Raw genomic sequence first — 21,276 nt, 5'->3', positions numbered from 1 at the left:
ACAAATGGTCACATGTAAGATGAGTAATTATGCTGCTTAAATGATTTCATTGGTTTCATAGCAGCATTGTTGTCATTATCGGCTGTTATCTTTCGGCCGAAGCTCACTTTTACATTCCGTAGATACCATTTTTTGTACTGTTTGGGCAAAATTTTAAGCGACCCGTCATTTTTGCAATTTAAATTCAACGCCAACATTACCGTCCGGTTGCAAAAACAATCGAGCGAATAACAAATTGTGGTGGGTTACAGTTCAACTTTAAACTCAACCCTAGAAACCATAATTTAATTGGATGAAAATGTAATGGAGAGTAACCGCTATTATACGGCGTTTTTTTTTGCCTTTACTCGATACAACCACTCGTCCAGGTTTGGGGTTTGAATCTTCAGTCTAATTCAAGACACATACATAGAATCGTTGAACATAGCATACCTTGTCTGACAAGAGCCGTTGAGAACAAAAATAATATTTGTAGTAACAAAGAGCAATTACTCGTTTTTAGTATTCACACTTTTGAGTTTCCAAGTTGCTTGCATAGCTTCAAACAATGTTTATGAAATGCTCATCAGCATACACTGGAAATAGTAGCAACATCAATTAAATTATCGACTAGCATGCGTGCGAGGTTTTCGAGATTTCGTAACGCGCACCAACATTTGCCATCCAGCCCAAATCCCACAATCTCTTTCGACCGCAAAAACCTGCCCGTGACAGATAGTGTTGCCCATTGTTGCTGGCTTTCTGGTCCGCAAAGCGCCTACGACTATTGTTTCGCTTTTGCAACGATTTCGTTTCGTTTGCTTCATTGACGTTGAGCGTTGGGTTGGTTTGGGATTTTTGGGTTGGTTTTGCATGGGAGGGTAATTTGGAGTGTTTGCAATTCAACGATGTACAAAACCAACATACTCTTCCCACACGTCCAGTCGTTGTGACGGAATGAGTTGTATGCGCCACAGACAAATGGACCGTTGATGGGGCCCCGGATGAGACCGGTGGCCGGTGGTAATGGTGATAGTGCGGTCACGATGATGGTAAACGCTGAAATGGTTGATCCTGTTCATCCCTGCTTCACACGCACCACGGGCAAGGCAGCCAAACAAATGCGTTTACATCACAACAAAATGTGCAATGAGCCGTAAATAAAGTGGGAATCAAACGGTTCAACTGCAGGACGTAGCTGCTCTGTAAGCCATCCGAAACCAATACCACAAAAAGCCTCATCAAACGGGAGCAAAGCAGAATGTTTCGTTGTACGAAAGGCTTATTCAATAGCTACTGAAAAGATGCACTTCTTTGCTGGAGATTTAGATATGTTTCGTTAGATCGTAATTTGGCGGGATTTGTGACTATATGCGGGATTTATTCACATGTTTGAACTCGTTTGCATTCCAAATTTTCAATATGATTGTTTTAATAGGTTCAAATGTTTTTCACTAACTTCCTCAATTAACAAAAAAAAATGTTCAAAGCTAGTTTAAATGTAGCTATTTCGAGTGAGATTACTATCTCTACTTAGTATAGATGTCTGACCTTGACATGCTGAGCTTGAATTGTCTCGGAACTTATGTTAGCCTTTGATCACTTTTAAACATGCTACAGCTGGCTGAACCAACAGCCTTTCTGTAATGTACTTCATCATGTTAATACAAGGCTCACACTGATGGTTTCCTATTGACCACTTCCATTCATCTCCGAACGCGTTTCGCATTGTATCCATCACGTATCTCATAATGTGGGCAAATTATTAGTAGTAACTTGGTGCGATTGTTGCATTTGATGAGTTTGCGGATGTGAGCGTACAATCGATGTTGTTTCGATGGAATCGACCATTGTTACGAGGCAGGCATTCGGTTGTCTTTAATGTAAACTAGACACATCGCTGCGCCATCATAAACATTTGCAGCTGTAGGCAAAAGGACGAGGCAGGATCATAATAATCCCGTACATGATCTGGAGTTCGGTGGAGCTGATGGACGCGGAATGCTGGTAAAGCAACTTGCCACTGAATCAGCTTTCTTGTGCATTCATCAAGCTCCGAAGGGTTGCAAGATGTTTGAATCTTCGCAAGAGATGTATCGGCTGTATGGCATGCATTCATCGCATCGATCTAGTGTGATGTACCTCTTTTGTGCAGCAGAAACATCTGCCTGTGTATCGTATGCGGGCTGCGAGAAAAACAAGACCTATCGATATCGAACTGGATGAATATTCATTAAGCAAGGCTACTGCATCCAGCAAGGTTGCATATTTCAATTAAGTTCAAATCAAATTAAGTTCTCAACACCACCACCGCAGCATGCTCATTCAAGAATCTCTCCATCACCATACATCCCCCCAGAACACTTGCCTAAGTTGGGGTTTCGACAACAACAACACGATACGGTGCCGGTAAAACATTCTAAACCATTGTTGCTGTTGGTGGTGCTACGCCTTGATGGTATTATGATGGTTATTAGATTTAAAATGAATTATAAATGCTGGCACCTCGGCACCTGTCATCCATTGATGCTCTTATCACGAGCATCTACAGGCCACACTCGGGCACTCGTCACAGTATTGTGATCGATTGAATTTGCGATGCGTTTTAGAAGATGCCACTGAGATTTATTACCACTGTTCAACCTTTACATGTGTGGCATATTTGTCATTGCGAGTAAATTACCATTGTATAACGCCGTTCCTTGTTATTTGGTTCTAAAATTACACGAGTATTTCTTCATAGATTACTGGCATATTTTTTGTGGTATTTTAACTTTAAGCGGTCATAACATTTCAGTGTTTTCTTTACCGTAACTGTTTAATTTATTCGTTAAAGTGGTCATTAAAGTACGACTCGCAAGCAGCATGCGACTCTTTGGAACTTTCAGTGTAGGTCTTCATCGAAAATGATGATAATTTGGTTCAAATTTTACCAAAAAATACAGCTATATTTGAACTATGTTATTGATTTGCCGAAATATTCTAACGAAATTAACAAATTGCTTAAATTTCCATAGCTGTATGGACATTTGATTTTTGTGGTTCACTTGAAATCTGGAGAAGATAGAAATAAAAGGCAATTTCACTTTTTCTAAATATTTTCTAATTTAAAATAATTTTAAAATGCGTAACAATGTCAAAATGACAAGAAGGTCTTTACACATTCCACAATTTTTTTAGAGTTTCCCAGGTTTTTTGATTCCATCCCGATTTTTTTTGACTGCGTCCCATATATTTTTAAATTCATCTCGAGGTTTCTTGACGGATTCTAAAATATTTTCAATTTAGTCCCTCAATTGTTCGGCTCAAACCTAAGATCTACTACGTGGAATCGGGCGTTGTAATGCCTGCCACTACGAACGAATTACGCGCTGGTTTTATCGAATCGTAAGTAATGTGATTGAATCACGAGCTACTTCCATTGATTCGCACGACGGTATCGGATTTTTTATAGCTGTTAGACTACAACTGTTAGAGCAAGTTGAAAAATTATTTGTCACTGCTAATGAAAATAGATAGACTGATAGATTGTTTCTAAAATCGTAGTGTTGTGCAAATGCATTACTGGCAAAAGAAACATGTATATAATTTAAAATTACATTAATGCATGATGGGGCGCAGTCAAAAAATATTGAAAGACCCTGTATTTTTCATTTCTCGTTCGAGCCTATTATAATATTTTTTATTGAATGCTGATTTCAGTGTTTTTTTACAATATCTTAAGGCTCTTTAAAGTTAGTTTTTAGTTTTTCTTATTATATTGCTGTTTTACGTAACATTTTATGTTTGTTGAAATTGCAAAATAAGTTTTCGTTTAAAATTTTGCGATCTACCTGGCCGAAATGTTCAATAAACACATTTTACAACAATTTTGAAATATGTAATTCAAATTGGTGGACATCATAATATAATAAATTTCATTAAAACTCTTTCCATGATTATAATTTACGATGTTTGATCCTGACGAGTGTTGAAGATTTAAAGCAAAATCAGTAATGGTAGACTAGGACCACCGGTAGTTTTAGTGAATCTCAAGTCAAAATGAATCAGGAATAAGGTTATCATTATGCCTTTTTGGTATCATCTATTAAAAACTCTTAAAAACATTTACTTCGATATCTCTAGGAAGTTGCCTTGAAATTTATTTAATTTCAAAAATAAATAGTGACTTCAAAAATTTAATCCATAAAAAGATTCAATACCTATGCTACACATACTAGATATTTTTTTTTGTAAATCATACCACGGGAAATGCAGCTGATTGGCTGCACCTGGCTTTTGAATGATGCGTTAGGTGATCGAATCCACGTAACCGATACGAGTTTCCGGAAGCGCACCGTCAATTAACTTAGTTTACCGTCTGTCTGTCGGTCTGTCTGTACGTCCGTCTGTCTATCGCGCTCACGTTCTATCTGTCTGGCAGTTTGTCACTCTGTTTGTCTACTAGCAGATTCTTCGACTCTATGCACCAGAGCAGCAGGCACGATCTTAAAAATGGTGAAAGTGAACCAACAATTCATACCCGAAACTCGCGCCTCATCCTTATCCGACCGTTAATTCCACACCGCTGTCTCCCATAGTGTCGCGTGGCCAGGTGAGATGCAGCTCAGCAGCTTACTGTATTTGCGCTGGTTTAGATTCAAATCGTTTCTTTTATGACGACGAACAAAAGGGAATAGGTACGTGCGCTGCATTACAAAACAGTGCACACGATTCGATGTGTTTTTGGTGGTACTCATTGATGGTGAAAGATTTTTTGTTAAAAATAAATTAGTATTTCACCGTTTTCTCAATGTTCGTTAAGCTTTAGAATGTATCGGATGTCTCGAATTTTTAAACGTCACAAAATTGTGATAAAAATCTTAACGCAGCTTTAAATAATTATTTTCCAGTGTAAACGTATTTAAACATGAAGCGAACTACCACTCAATGACTCAGTCATGCTTTAATCAGTCTGTATTATCATGGGGTGAAGAATAAAAAAGTACACAACCAAATCGGATTGTTTAACAATAAAACCCATCATTCCAAACGGTCCGCAGAATTAATCCACGGTCATACTATGAAAGCGAAACCCAGCATATCTTCTTCGATTCACCTTTGGTCACTACTACGATACCGTAACCCAAAAGCCACACCGTTGAATTCCAACTGTTCGTATCCGTTTTCACCCATTTTCCATTCATTATGCATTGCGTATCGCACACGGCCAAAGATCGGGCGGAAAGCGGAAGTGCATGAATTTTAGAGCAAAATCATTAGCACCGACCCATGCCAAAGTTGCTGTTCCGTTGCGTTGTCCTGTGGTGGAAAATGACAACGGAAGGTCGAGTTTCTCGCGAGAGTGTATCACTCCGGGGATCATATTTTCCCGTGAATGGTCAAACGGGAAAACGGGAAACGCACAGCCCCAGCTATTGGATTGCCCTTTTTCCTTTTGTTTGTATCTGTTTCAATTGTGTACGTTTTTTTTTTTAACAAAGGCATTGCGGACCGGACTTACGGTGGATAGGAGATCTATTACGCGGGAAGGCTCGTGTTTTATCATTTACGAGGCCCGGGCCAGTGGGACCGAGCGGTGTGTTACGAGTGCTGAAAAAACTTGAATAAAACACCCAAATATAGCGCAGGTGATCCCTGTTGGAGGCATAACAGAGATTTGCTAAAGGATTTTCGTGCTGCCGGCGTGGCTGGTTGTAATCGATAATCTGTGACATTGATTCAAATTGTTGTATCGAATTTTAGCTTCAAACCTGGTGCGGAATCGAGCGGCATAGTGCAATCGTTTGGATTGTGAGAAGCTCATCGGATTTGTACATGGCGATGTTTGTATCAATCACAATGTGGTTGCTCCTGGCCAACAACATGTAAATAGATACAGTTATATTTTACTACCAAGCGAGAATCACAAACGAAACTATTTTCAAAGTGCGTTTTGACGCAGCAGTGTTGCTAGGTACTCGTTAAACAACGTATGAATTTATTTGGTTTTTTTTCAAGCTTCATTCCAACATAGCACTTCTGGGTTCGTATCTAGCTCCTTAAATAAATTTAACGATTTTTTTCCGTTGCGCTGCGAAAAACCCAAAAATCACGGGAATTGGATAGCAGGGCCGGGTAGCGGAATGAAGAATCGAGTTCTCCAGTGGGTCTTCGAAGCGGTGACTCTCCTGACTGAAAGGCAAAGTCTGTGAGTGTTCGTCTGTGAGCATTTTTCCAGCGTTACTATCGGTGAAAACGTACGGCTGGGGGTGGCTGAGTGGCTCAGTGGCTGAGTTTTTAAAGTTGAGGAGCGCCCAGAACGTAGTAAATTGAGAAAAATAGCTCACAGACAAACGGATGCACTCACAGGTACCATACTTTGCGCACTGAGTCAGAAGAGCCACCGCTTCGATGTTATCCCCGATCCGGCCCGTTCCCCCCATTCCAACTTCCCTTTTCGCTTTCCACTTTTTGATACCACTCGTATTCAAAATATTTCACGTTGTACAAGTATGTTTTCAAAACAGTTGGCTTTATATTCAAACATGCGCCACACGTCGCAATACTTTGCTTCAGCCTAAGAATCGCAATATGCCCTTCGTTCTCGTCCACGTCCCACTGAGTTCGCTTACCTCAATCGTGCCTATTTTTCATCTGTCGGTGATGGTTTAGCGCTTGTTAATTTACTTTAACCCGGAAGCTGGTATTCGTGTTTCTACTATTCAGGTGTAGCATCATTACATTACGTTGAAAATTAATTAGGAAAACCTTCATTCGTCACCACCAACATGAACGGCACCGTTGAGCATCATTGGTTGAAGAGTGGTGACGGTTTTTTTTTTAAAAGGCACCCAGTAGTAACGCACCGAAACCAGTAACCTTTCCTTGCCGCACTTCATTTGCCGTGTAGTTTGCTACCGGCATGTAGTTTCCTTTTTATCAATTGCTGCTGCCATCGCTGCAGTCTCTCGCTCTTCGGTGGCTCTCACCTGCCACCAGACTGTCACCAGGGTGCTCGAAGTCGTTTTAGTCACGTTTAAATTCACCCAGTGCATTGGCATTGGCGAATGTGTTTTTCTTATGCTGCGCTTCATTGAATTGTCACATTCAATTGCGATGCGCAGGGAAATATCCTTCCGAGATGGCAAGGATGGAAACGCTTTTCCCCAATCCGACCAGCACCAGGCGGTGGCTGTGGTTGTGAATGAGGCACAAGAAATGTGCCCGACCACCCTATTCAGCAGGCCGTGCAGCCGTGTAATGAAGTGGAGCCTCTGGAGTGTCTTTATCCCGATTGAATGAGATTATGACGACTTTCTGCGTCACATTGCGAGTGGATGAGTGTTGCAAAAATTTTTAACGAGGATGTTTGTTTTTTTTTTTAATGATTGAATTCAATGGTGAAGTCTATGAACCGACTCCGGCAGAACGTTTGCAGCTCGTGGTGGAAGACAATTATGGCAAGGCAATGAATTACTGGAGCTCTGTTCCGCGAATGTTCCGTGATGAATAGTTCTTATGTTACAGCGAATGCAACATGAATTATGTATGTTAACCAACTTGACCAGAAAAAGCAAATGAATATGACCCATCATGGAATAAGGGTTGGTTTTTTTTAATGTAAACCTCATAATAGCTGTCTAAAAATTTTTAATGAATTTAATGTTATATGGAATTTTCAAATACTGTACCAGTACCCTACTTACATGACACTTATCCTCTTAACCGTGACATGATGCTTGATAGTGTAATTTTTTCTTGTGAAATGTGCGGACGGAGGATTCAACGAAATTATACTTAAAATTAACTTATCAGCTTCTAAAGGTGGGTAGAGACTACATCAACACATAAAGCAGATAAGAAACTTATCATTTGGTCCTATACTAAAACACCTTTGAAGATCTAAAAGGTAAGTGGAGTCGCACCCAAGACACGGATGACGGAGCTTAGGAAATAATTTTGGATGAGGGTGTGACGTTTACAGTACGCAGAATAGAATGAAATAATTTTGAACGGCATAAATCTGAAAAGTGGAGGTAACTCCAACGCGATAAGTACTCGAGGTGTGATTGAAGGGGAGAACAGTCATTGTAATTAGTAATCCGATGAAACATTTTAAGATTAAACACCTGCCGGATGTGGGAAAAATCATCAATGAATCTGAAGGAATAGGAGAGGACACTGGACACTGTCTTGGGAGTCTTCCGAGCTTTCTGGTGATAAGCATGTTCACAACGACGTGGACACAATGCACAATGTATGCTAAACATGTGATATTATAAAAATAACTTCCCAAACACCACCAGTTTTGCCGCTTTTGTAAAGCAAAATATATATATTTCAGTTCTGTTTATGTTTCACCGTCCAGTTTAGTTTTGTCCCTTGTCCTGCTTGTTTGCTTTCACGCCACTCCACCAAACGATCATTGAGTGTTTGAATTTTACATTCTGATAACATTTGTCGTCTTCATTGTTTGATCGCCGCTCCATTTTCTTCTAGCTATGAAACAATATTTTGCAATGTACTATTTAATGCTAGTGCTGCACACGGTTGGTTTTGCCATAGGGTGTGTATGTTTGTTTGTTTTCTTTTCGTTTACTTCTTGTTTGTTCTTCTTAACCTATCGCATGCACCCACACCGTGCGTCTACTGAGTATTACGAGTAATTTGTATTCATTTTTTGCTTTAGTATATGCGCTCACCTATCCAGCTATGGGGTAGGATAGGGGATGCATTGAAATGTTCTAATAAGAAACTAATGTTTAGCTTACAGCATAGTTCGGTAACCATACACCAATGGAAACTCGTGTACGTGTGGTTTTTGCGTGTGCGCGTGTGTTGGTATTAACTTCGTTGGTTAGTTAGCTCGCTGTGGTAATGGTTCGGGGTTTGCAAAACTTTGATTTATTGTTTGATTTTGCTTGGGTTTCTTTTAAATTATCTGCACTGCTGTATTTTGTCTTAATCTTTCAACTTCATGCTAGGATAGAAATGCCCATTTACGCCTTTTATTTGCCTTTACGATTAACAGTTTACTTACGTTTAGCTCATTTAGCAGTTCATGTAAAACTGTTTTGTGTGTGTATGTGTGTGTGTGTCAGTTTCTATTACACTTTTGTTTTCGAATATTATACAACGGTACAGTTTGATTCTTATCCAACATAAATGAATGGACATGCTAAATCGGCGTTCGCATGTACTTACTGCTGGTTTGTTACATGCTGCTGCATCCAATAGAGTTTCTGCTCAAAAGTATTGTAACAGGTAGCTTAAGATTAGGTTTGATTGATTCACGACTACACCCGCCGAAACCACGAATCGTAATTGATGTGTTTGATTTTCATCGACATCTACTCGCAAACTGCTTTCATTACCTGCATTTTATCAGTGGTTTTTGTTAATATTTAGTTGCTTTTTTATTCTTCTCAACATCCACACCAACTGAATTGTGTACTATGCTACAAACCAAAGCATCTTGTCGAAGCAGCAATAACTCAATCCTTGTTTTTTTTTTGTTTGTCCCATTGCATTTTCTCCCAGTCACAAAAGAACAACCACGTATGGGGACGTTTTGGCTTCTAACTACGCTCGTAAAATAAAATCGCAAAGTATGCTCGTAGGTCGTTTGTGCCGCATAAATTCGATCGTTGTGCAATGGCGGAAGGCGACCCCCTAACGGGAGCCGCAAACCCCAAATAGAGCCAGAGCAATGGAGGCGAAGTGAGATCGCAAGATAAAAACACAATTTTATTTGACGACTGTTAAATTTGCTCCTTTGCCCAGCGGCACCCAGAACTCACAGGGGAGTTAATAAAAGAAAGCAGTAACGTATGGCAAATCGGCTGCGAAATAATGCCGTATTGGTGAACAAATGGATCCTTTATGGGACAACTTTTTCAAATTAAATTAACGATTCCACGTGGTTTAATCTCCTTACGCTGCAAATGATGCTTGCTTCAAATTTACACTACATACAGATTGTTCGGTGCCGCACTGTGTTGTTTTATTTTTTCTATTGTAATATAAACCACCAGTGTCACTTGCAACTTTCTACCCTTTCTAGATTAAGGCATATTTAATGTACATACTATCCAACGATTTGTGCCTGCATTGGGTGTGGTAAGTATATGCTTTGCTTTCTTGACATTGATCATCATCCATTCGGTACCACAGTTCCCGATTCCATGCCAAAGCAGCATGCTTTTAGAACACAATCTCTAGCTCAACCACAAAAGCTCACTCTTTTCTTACTTCAGTTTCGATCCACGCTGAAAGGAGTAACACAACCGGCTGCACTTTGCCAAATGCACTTCAAACTTAACTACACGCGTAGACGCACGAAACGTTAGGGCACAAAATAAACTGCATAAATCTAGTGCAAAAATGCTGTGGAATACATTATTCTCTGTTGCGCTATTTTACTACTAAATGGCGTATTGCACATCACCATGATACACATAATTTCCCTAGCTGCACTCCGTGTCTGTGGGACGTAACATAAACAACAGCTTAACAAGGCGCACTCACTGCACACCGTTAGACCTATCAACGGAACTGAATGATGAAAGTCACCGTCACTGGTGAAGCAGGAGCAACATGTGCAAGATTAACGCGAAAAGTGTTGTCCATCGGACGAATGATGATGTAGCACCTTGAGATTCAATACAAATAAACACAAAATATTACAGGATATGGATGGTCAAAATAGCATAAAGTTCAGAATCGAACGAAGAGGACAACATTTTATCTAAACTGACTTAAATGAAATGGTTCTTCAAATGATTGAGTTGATTGCAGTATATCAAACTGAATAGTAAAGCAAACCTTACTTACCATTTACTTCGGAAGATTCATCCACCGATCGGTCACGATTCGGACTCGTATCACTGGTTTTATGCTCGGAACGATCCAGCTGATTGTAGTCGGACTGGTAGCGAATACCTTTGTGATACGAAAAGATGCATAACAAAATTATTATTCATTCTGCAGAAACTTGTTACGTTATGGACTTACCTTTATCAAAATGGTTTATCGTCATCGTAGACAAACCGTATGGTGACTCATAAACTCGTGTCGATGGTACTGTTGTTGTAATACTTTCTGTGGTCGAGGGGGGTATCGTTGTTGGAGGACTCGATGCTGTGGTAATGTTACAAAGCATACGTAAGGAAAGGAAATTAAATGTAGCACAATTAAGAACATTTGATAACAAAACTTTACAAAAATCAACAGTAAACAGTAAGTGCCTTCAAATAAACAGTCAATCGCCAAATAGGTTTGACAAGACTAATCAATGAAACACTGTCGTAAACATTAGATAACTTCTTGCAGTGTCTAATTGTAACAAATTCACACTTCTATCTCAAAATGTTTAACTATGACCGATATTTTATTACACGCAAACAAATTCTGTTAATAATGAACATATCAAGGTGTCTGATGATTATTGATTTGCACACTTTGGAAAAGGGAAACGTACTCCAACTCCAGTTCGAGCTCCAGCTCAAAAGCTACTATCGTCTTGCGACCAATACAAACTATTGATAAATGTTATATTACCGGCTGATTGGCATCATAAAGTGATGGATGTTTATTAGAACAGCAGTTGCCGCAACAAAGCGTTTAAGAGCACGCACATTTATCCGCATCGACGAAAATTTGTACAATAATTTACCGATATCTGATGAGGAGTTTACAGATAAGTCAAACACTTGTTAAATAAACTTATATTCAAATGACAATACTCAACTTGACGTTAAATTAACAAAAGATATAAAACACTGTTTTAACATGTACTTTAGTCACAGGTCACAGTGCTGATATAAAAACAGCGGCAACTATATGTTAAAAAAGCACATACAACTCTACTACCGTCACCATGCGTCACGGATAGCAAACAGATCGTCATCAACGGGCACGTTTCGACGGCAAGTTCTGCCAACTCTGTCAACGAGGATGAAGAGCGACAAGACGTGCAAATGAAATCTAGACCAGATACAAAGGCAACTCTTACTCAAACATTCTGCCATCGTCTCAAGCGTTCACAGTTCAGAAGATGGCGACCAAGCCCGACCGGGTGACGGGGAATCGACTGTCGTCCTCACCGCAGCAATCGTTGGCTTGTTGGCATTGAGCTCTTCATTGCACTGTTGTTATATGTTTCTGTGACAACGGACTGTTCGAAGCCGTTCCGAAGCGGTGTGGGACGGTGGAAGTGTGTGGCAAATTACACACTCGAAAAATATACACACACTCACAGATGACGTGTGAGCTTGTTGTTCTGGACAATAACACTCGGGTGAACCAGCAGGAAAGTTAAGCTTTAGCTGCCAGCTACTCCGGGACGATATTTGTACAATGCACTTTGGCTACAGTTCCGCTTGAGGAATGTGCAACAGGTTGCAAACTGCAACTTCACTCGGAAGTGTAACCCAATGGAACCATGTGCTGTTTATGTGGTTTATTTATATGTTTATTCCTTTCGCTCTTTAAAGCTGCGCATCATGCAGAATGACAAGGAGTAATTTTTAAAACGTACAACAAAAATAAAAAAAACATAACATACATAGTCATAATGTTTTACTGAAATTTTAAACTTAAACTTTTAAACAACCTGAGAAAATACTTACAGTACAGTCGGATACTTCCATCCGTTTCTCCACGAGGATTCTTAGCGATGCATTTATAGATCCCGTAGTCACTATGTTGCACTTCTCCTATGTGCAACCGCATCACTGACTTATACGAAGGATTGCCGGGAATCGTATCCGTTCTGGAATGAGGAGAAACCCGCAATTAAAACCTGTCATTTACGATTTAAAAACTGAGAAATAGTTTAAAACAATCACAATAGTTTGTGTTTAACTCATCAGATTTAAACCACTGGTTGGTATTTTTAAGTTCTAACCATACTATAATACTTTTCTTTAAGCAATTCATTGATTCAAATAACACGAGCAACTGTACTTACTTGTACTTCTGGGAGTCGTGTATCATTTGATCGTTTTCTCGCGTCCAGTAGTTGAGTGAGGTAGGATGAGCTTCTATATTACATTCTAGTGTCACGTTGTAACCGACCGGAATGCCGACCAGTTGATGAGGTATCCAGAGCATCGGTGGAACTGAAATGAGGGAGATGGAATACATGCGTTTCTTTAAACGTACATCAATCATTCTATAATTTGAATTATATTGCTCACGGACGGCTATCATGGCTTGGTAATTACTGCAATAGTGGGTCCAAGTGTGCTCCAGAGCAGTAAACCGAGTGTTACCGTATATACTCACAATCAACACTGACTTTAATACGCTTCGAAACGCTTGGCGGTACACCGTTGGTTGCTATGCACAGGTATGCTCCCATGTCGTATCGCGACACTCGGGACAGCGTTAGTACATCCCCTTCCCATTCAAGGACTACTGGAAAAATGAGCAAACCGCGACCATGCCACGGCAATGAACAGAGAGAAAGTTAACCAATTAGCGGCATTGGTCCGTAGTGGACATTGTACATCGTTGCAAAGAGAAGAGCTCTAACACAGGGAAGCCTTCAGCGTCGCCTCTCAACTTACCACTGTTGTTGCGAGTGATGGCAATTTTTGTGTTATCGTCTCGCTTCCACTTTATCGATGGCGGCGGACTTCCGGTTGCTTTACAGCGCAACGTTACGTTGGCACCTTCACGCACGATCACATCACTGGATGAAACGGAGTCATCGATATTCGGGGGCACTGTAAACAGGAGAAGTGAGCAAAATGGGAGGTCAAGGTAAAAGTTTGTCCGTATATCAAATTGCACAGAATGGAATACGTGTGGTTTCAGATCATAAAACTTTCCAAAACCAACCGGAATTGTGGAACATCGTCCCGGATCAGTTTATTGGTAATTTTGGTGATGAAGGTCCATTCGTTACAGCCGGTAGCATCTTCAATCATCAAAACATGACGATGGAGGACGAGCATTTCTGACAGACGTGAAATCTCTTAAATCGTTCAATTACTTTCTAAAGCCTTTTCATTCTGTTAACTTTGCGATTTTGTCGGTCGTCGGTGTGCCTTGGCCGGGCACTAACTTAGGTGTGAAGCTACCCAAAAAAAGTCAGAACGGAAGTTGTCTTCGGTTTTTCACGCTTTCCAGCCGGCGGTTGGCGGATCTGAAATCTCTCTTCTATCCGCTATCGCACGAACGGAGTAAAAATCATATGAACCATGTCGCCGGCAATATCGATCTCATAAATAATGCAAATGATCTCAAATCACTTTTTCTACCGTGGGTACCGGACTAAACATCGAACCGCAAGGGAAGTTTTAAAGAGAGTGGAAGCGATGATAATCGGAAAATTCACCGCCCGTTTGGAACATTCAAGCGCACACACCATAAAATACGCATCACACCCAAGATCGAACGGTTTTTGGACGGGGAAATCGAAAGTTTTCTCCAAAGAAAGTAGAAAACATTCGGCTTCGGCCACGTTTCCCTTTCCAAAGTGCGGGGCAAGTGCATTATGGTTATTCAAATTGTGAGTGTGATTTCAGTGGATATGACATTTAATTTACGGAAAAAAGTCGTCAATTTTTCACTTCACTAAAAGTGCGGCGAAAACTTTTGGCGTTGCTTATTTTTCGAAATTTTCTTTTGCGGTGCCTTTTTTGAGGGATTGGCACGAGAGCAGGAAACGTCCACATGTAAGGTGACAAAATTTCGCCATCCAATATGTAAATTTGGTGTTAAATGTATGCCAAAAATTAAGACTTTTCTTCTTTTTTTGCTTCAAGCTACGAACTTCCCCATGAAAGCATAAATAAATTGGTTGCTTAAAAACGCTTAAGAAGTTGTCATACGAAACAAATATTTCTATTGAAAAAATGAAACTAAAAACAAACCGTTTCACAATCCAACATTGCTATCATTCCATACACAAATATAGCACAAAGCGTTGATGTAAATCAAACCATCCATTTGCACCGGTAAATAAAAGTACAACGCAAACAAAACAGAAAAAAAAACTTATTCGGTGTTCGTTTTTAATCAAAACTTATGAAATCATAACAAAAATAATTGCTACCGAACCGAAGACATAACGCCTTGGCGGTCTGACACATTGCCCGTGAAGCGCGCGGGAATACTTGTTCGCTCCAAACGTGGCCATTATTGATTAAAAAACCAACAGGCGGTGTGGGGAAAACTGCTGTGCCCAAACTAGAGCAGAAGATTGTCGGACTGTTTTTCACGGAATGAACATTTGTCATGAAGGGTACGAGGGAAATACAGTGCAACGGAAGAGAGAAAAAGCAGCCGGGATGATAGTTAGCAGGGATGCAGCTTCTGGAACGGTTCAATCCATAATATGCAAGATAGTAGTAGGAATTGTTTGGCAAATGCTTTAATGTGAAGGAATGTTTCTCTTTCATTTGAAGGCGAACTACATTCCACGAGATCTTAAATGTGGAATTTTAAGACAGCGGACTATTGCATTCGTATCTACTAATCAACAGATTTTACGCTTGAGAAAAGAATTTGTTTTAAGATATTGAAAAGGGATTCTTCTCTGTGTTTCTTACTTAAGAGCAATGTAGTACTTTTACAATGTAGTATCTTGGTTCTTCGACAAAATAAACGCTTCTACGATGTCTTTAATCATAATTCAGAAATGATCCAATACAACCAGCCGTTATTGTTTATTGCGATTGCCATTTCATTTGCCACATTAGGAAATCTGCTCAATCGACAACTATTTCCGGACAAAGGAAATAACACACCACATGTTCCTGTTGGTAATTTCAATTTTTCGACAGTTTCCATACCACACTTGCTTGTGCTCAGAAACGCTGCTCGAAATGAAATGAACATCATTATGGTATGGGGTACTCGTACGTCAGCTTAATCACTGTCGTTTCACGATTGACTCGTCGAGACGTCCTTCCGTGTCGTAATTGAATTAACGTACTGATAAATCGACAGTAAATGACGAATATGATAGGGTTCTGCTCGTTCGAACCATTCGCTTCAGCTGGTGGAACCCATGGAGCGTGTGGAAAAGCGAACATCATATTACATTATGCCAGGCGTCGGCTATTAAATCATCTTTCCGTCACTATCGTAACCAAATGTGCTCCAATCCAGCCACACACAACAGTAATATATCGATCAACTGGCTTCATTCGACTACTAATGACACGAGCCTATTCGTTATACAATTGCTCCAATCCTTCCGCAGGCTGACCAGCGGTAGTGGAGAAAAACGGACCACCAACATGCAACAGGCGCTGCTGGACGCCACATATGACGGGTGATGAATAGACGATGTGACGCTCGTAGGCAATTAAGTTCATCCCGTAAGCAACGCAACCCATGAGGCATGAATCCGGTTCCGATCCGTTTGCTCGGTTTGCATGCAACAAGTCACAGTCCGGTTTGTAATTATGGCTCTTTTGGCAGGGACCATGGTGATGCTGGGTTAAATCTGTGGTTAAATGGGCATTCGGATATTTTCCATTCAGTAACGTCAATTGATAAACGAGATGGCGTTTGGTGCGTTTAACGAGATGTGATGTAATTAAAAAGTATCGAATTTCAATTTTAATACACCGTAGCTTCATTACCATTCACGAGAACTTACTTTTCAACTAGCTAACATCATACGGCCAATGACGATTTGAGAGAAAACATAATAGTACACTAAGCAAAATAAGAGTAGCACCAGCATATTTTAATTTCCTTATGTCGGTATTTTTGGCCCACATTTTAAGGCAGACGAGGAATTGTGAAGATCTTGCGATATAAAAAAGCGTCACTTAATCTTCTGATCAATTTTTGATAAATCTAAAACAAACAGCAAATTCAACTGTATCATTGCCATCTAAGTAGAGAGCGTTCGAGCCATTAATTCTAATTACTTCAATAGACAGTGCTGCCATTGAGAAAATCAACTTTCCAGTTCGATCTACCCCAGCACTCAGGAATACTATCATGCCACACATTAACGTTGTAGAATTGATAGCTGATTTCATAAACACGACCGAAAACAATCGACGGATTTCTGGAATATGCTCGCCAGTGAATAATCTTTGGGATTATGTCAAAAACCTGGCTTTCACAAAATTACAATTGAGAACCCCTGATTTATTTTGCTGGCAAATGAGATCTACGTTATTCAAGTTCCATGTTTGATTAAGCTTGTTTAGAATTCTACCTTTCACTCAGCATTGAGGTTCAACACCAATGGAAGCTTTCCCCGAAATGAAAAAAGGGCTGCAAACCGTCAGTGTATCATCACCAAAGCTTTGGCACATAGTAACTTCGGAATCTTTCAATACATCGTGACCATCGGCAAAATCGAAATTGAACTTTTTTTGTTCCAAAAAGTCATAAATCAACAGATTAAGCTTAACTGCACAAAGTAGGGCTTGCTAAACATTTTGTGTCGCTACAAGTTTTTGTTGCTCAACAGAAACTACGTCATGTTGTCTCCGGAAATTGCAATTATGTTCAAACTGTTGACTTTTTTCATTTCTGATTGATTATTTCTCTAAAATTTGTTTGCTTCGTAAGTTTGGGTTGCTACCCTTGTTCGTCAGGTTTGTCATTATAACAGACACTTTTTACAACAATCTGAAACGTGACTGAAAGTGTTTTGAAAAAAAAATCTGGATAAAAGGGGGCTATAACATGTTCAGTTTAAATTTGTAACGATTTTCCGAAGGTATGCCAGTGGGACCCATTGTGGTTATATTGTTTTTGACACTTATTGAATAAAACTTCACCTATACCAAATCGATTGCAAAGGTAGTTGGAAACTATTAGAGGGGTATCCGAAACGGCAAATCGATAAGATCTTGACCATGCAGCAGATCTTGGGGAAGATGGCGGAGCAGTAGCCATACTTCTTCCATCTCTTCATCAACTTCAAGGCCCCATACGACAGCATTGCCAGGGCAAAACATTACGACGCAATGAATTGTCTTGGAATCCCGGCCAAACTTACCAGACTAGTACGAAATGACAATGACCAACGTCAAATGCCAGGTGAAGGTGGATGAAAAACTCTCAGGGTCCTTCTCTACCACCAGAGGTCTGCGCCAATGAGATGGGTTAGCTTATCTACTCTTCAACCTAGCGCTAGAGAAGGCCATCCGCGACTCGGAGGAGGAAACTTTGGGGACCATCTTATATAAGTCAACCCAGATTCTGGCATGTGCTGATGACATAGACATAATTGGTTTACGGCTCTCCTACGTAGCGGATGCTTACTATAGGATTGTGTGAGCGCTCCTTCGAAGTCGTCCAAAATTTTACCTATCTTGGGTCAAAAGTCAGCACCGACAATTGCACTGATGTTGCAATACACGCTAGGGTGCTGGCTGGCAACCGGTCATACTACAGTCTGAGGAAACTTCTCTATTAAAAACACCTATCGCGACGAACGAAGCTGAGACTACATAGAACCTATACAATTCCGTTACTCATATACGCCTCTGAGACATGGACTTTGTAAAAAACTGGTAAAACCCTCATAGTCGCGTTCGAGAGAAAGATGCTCAGGAGGATTTTTGGCCCCGTATTTGTGGAAGGACAATGGAGTGGTCGTTTTATGGAGCTTCATAGTCAGGCGGGCTGGTCAAGTTATAAGAATGACACCGAAAGACCCAGCCCGTTAGTCCCGTTTAGGTCGTCCACATGGACAGAGGAGGCGAGGTAGACCCAAATTGAGATGGAGTGATTGATCGTTCATGCGCCTGCCAGTAATCCCGGGATAATGGGTTGGCTGACGAAGGCGCTCGACCGTGAGCGGTTCAAAGTACTCCTGCAGCAGATCAATGCCGTGAAGGGGTTTTAGCGCCGGATAAGTGAGTAAGTATACCAAGTCCGAATTAATGAAATCCGAATCAAAACTAAAATAACCATCTACCCAAGTGTTCATTCAGCGCATCTTTTACTTTGTGGTGTTCTTTTTATTTCGCTCGGTTTAAAGAATTTATTTAATCGAAAAAAAAAGTTCTTCCAATTATGTATGCAATGAACTAAAAGGATGCGAAACCTTTTATAATAATCTATTAAACTGATATTAAAGAGAGATTTAACATCCGAAAATATTGCCAAAATAAGAGGTGCTGCTATTCATGTTTCCCGCAGTGTATTTAAAACTGGTGAATGAAATAAGTTTTATCGGAATAAATCGAATATTTCAATATACACGAAGTTAAGCATTCTAGTTAATAGAGTACTGAGTGTAACGAAATAATTTAAAATGGGTGCTGTTAAAAAAAACTTCCAAAAAGACACCACTAAAATTTAATTAAAAACCAATCAATTCTATGCATTATACAAAGTAACGAAAAAATGAAAATAAAAAAAATGGTGACGTATCTTACCCACGACATGCAGATAGCCGAACTGTGTTTTTGCCGTGACCGTATTGATTTGACACATGTACCGGCCCTTGTCCTCCTCCTGGACGTTGGTGATGTGGAGAAACCACGTTTTGTGCTTGTCGTGTTTATCGTGCGTGACGCTGATCCGCGGGTTTCGTGTGATGACGTGATTATGCACGGTCAGTATGGCTGACTGTTCGAAGTGCATCCACGCAACCTGTTGAGGACAAATGAGTAGAATGGAGAGAAAAGAAATTAATTTATCCGCTATTATGGTTTGGGAACGGCAGAATGGAATCTTTTTTACTACAATAATCAACAAATTTAATTTAAACTCAACCGCTTGCTGCAAAACTAGTAACCAAAACCGTATCATATTTGATCGTAGTCGGTTCCCTGCTTCTGAAGGCTAGTCTGTTGGCTAATATTTATCGTAAACAATGTTCGCTGCAAACATAAATTTCCTCACTTCTGTACCACGTTAAAATACTCGTAATAAAGGAAAAAGGCAGCCAAGGCGTTAAATCACATACGCTCAATGCGGCGCTGGCTCGCCAAGGTTTTCGGTCGTCGGCAAAACCATTCCGGTGTGGATGTTTTGTCCTGCCGAAGCGTCCCGTCCTAAATTGATCGAGTGCAAAATGGTCATTATGAATTCCATGCGGATGAAAAGGGTAAAATCCTTCGCTGCAGACCAGTCAGTTTTATGGCTGTTGGAGAGTTCCGTTCCAAGTTGTCGGGCCCGTAAACTGGACGGAACTATTCTGTCCCGAGTACGCTATCTCTCTGGCCGTGGCGATAAACGATCGCTGCAGCGGGTTTGTCGTCACGGTAAAATTAGCTCATTGAAAAGGTTTATAAGCAAAGACAGAGCGAGAGAGAGTGGGAAAATGTTCTTTTAATTGAATACCCAGCGTCAGTGTCCGGTTGGCAGCCTCAAGGGATGACACAACCGTGTAAACATATGCTAGACTTGGCCTATAGTCACACGCTCCCCAGTAGGGACAACTGCAATCGAACAGAATGCTTAAAGAGACGGCCTAAAACGGTGTAATTTAAATAAAACAAACATTACCGGTACTTTCGGTGCTGGGCCCGAGCCAAGTACACTTCCCATGTGCCATGTAATAGTGCTCTGTGGACAAAGTGAATCTTAAATGGCTGTTGCAGTCGTTTATAAATGCTCTTACTTGTAGTAGTTTGCCTTGTAGTTCATAATTATTCATCCAAAATTAATTCCAAAACTTTCAGTTAGCTTTGTAATAACATGCATTGTCAAACGTATTTGAAGCTCTAGTGAAGATTTAGCTATGTACGGTGCATTTATTGCCATATTTATGTCCGGGTTGCTCAATCAAACGGTACACCAATGTGGACAGTTTACTGGATCGTAATAATTTTAAACAAATCGTGATCGTGCATATAAGATTTCCCGCTAAAGCACATCAACATTATGCACAACAATACCTCAAAGGAATACTTCCGTCGGGGAAAATCGTGTTCACCTTCAGCACGAAACTCAAATAACGACAAAATAATGTTTTATGCCTGAAAAAAAAATCTCTCTTTTTAGCAGCCTTCGGGCACCGTTTGAGGTGCACGAGTGGCCACGGGGTTGCTTTTCACGCCTCCATAATTAATATGGGGGAGCTTTAAAATTAAACTAATTTCAAACTGAGTCAACAAAACAGCCATCGTCATTTTCTTCCCATTATCGCTTTTGTGTCGACCTTTATTGTTTACATCGGTAGTGCTAGTGAGTAGTGAGTGGCAAGGGAATTCAGTCGGGATGCCCCGGTGGGTAGAGATGGCTTCCGATGTGCTAAGCTTCTTTTATGGTTGCCCAAAACCATCGACGAGCATGATGGTCCCCTTTTTTACAAATGGCAGACAGGCAACCAGCCAGAGCCTGCTTTCCCGCAGTTGTGTCCCTCTTCATATTTCC

General features: G+C 40.4%; 1 protein-coding gene across 1 annotated transcript in view; it reads right to left on the bottom strand.

The window, feature by feature from the left end:
• Nucleotides 1–10,535: 10,535 nt before the first annotated feature.
• LOC128716090 (lachesin-like) overlaps nt 10,536–21,276 on the bottom strand; it is a 38,280-nt gene continuing 27,539 nt past the window's right edge. Inside the window, exons 3-10 of the mRNA XM_053811011.1 lie at nt 19,332–19,548; nt 13,533–13,691; nt 13,249–13,380; nt 12,932–13,082; nt 12,591–12,733; nt 10,975–11,100; nt 10,795–10,902; nt 10,536–10,612 (exon numbers count right to left, since the gene is read on the bottom strand). Coding sequence (XP_053666986.1) covers nt 10,536–10,612; nt 10,795–10,902; nt 10,975–11,100; nt 12,591–12,733; nt 12,932–13,082; nt 13,249–13,380; nt 13,533–13,691; nt 19,332–19,548 — 1,113 coding nt within the window. The remainder of the gene's footprint in view (nt 10,613–10,794; nt 10,903–10,974; nt 11,101–12,590; nt 12,734–12,931; nt 13,083–13,248; nt 13,381–13,532; nt 13,692–19,331; nt 19,549–21,276) is intronic.

The sequence above is a fragment of the Anopheles marshallii genome, chromosome 3, assembly GCF_943734725.1.
Source record: "Anopheles marshallii chromosome 3, idAnoMarsDA_429_01, whole genome shotgun sequence".
NCBI lineage: Eukaryota > Metazoa > Arthropoda > Insecta > Diptera > Culicidae > Anopheles > Anopheles marshallii.
The sequence above is the reverse complement of the archived record's forward strand: the minus strand, read 5'-3'. Positions and strand labels throughout refer to the sequence as shown.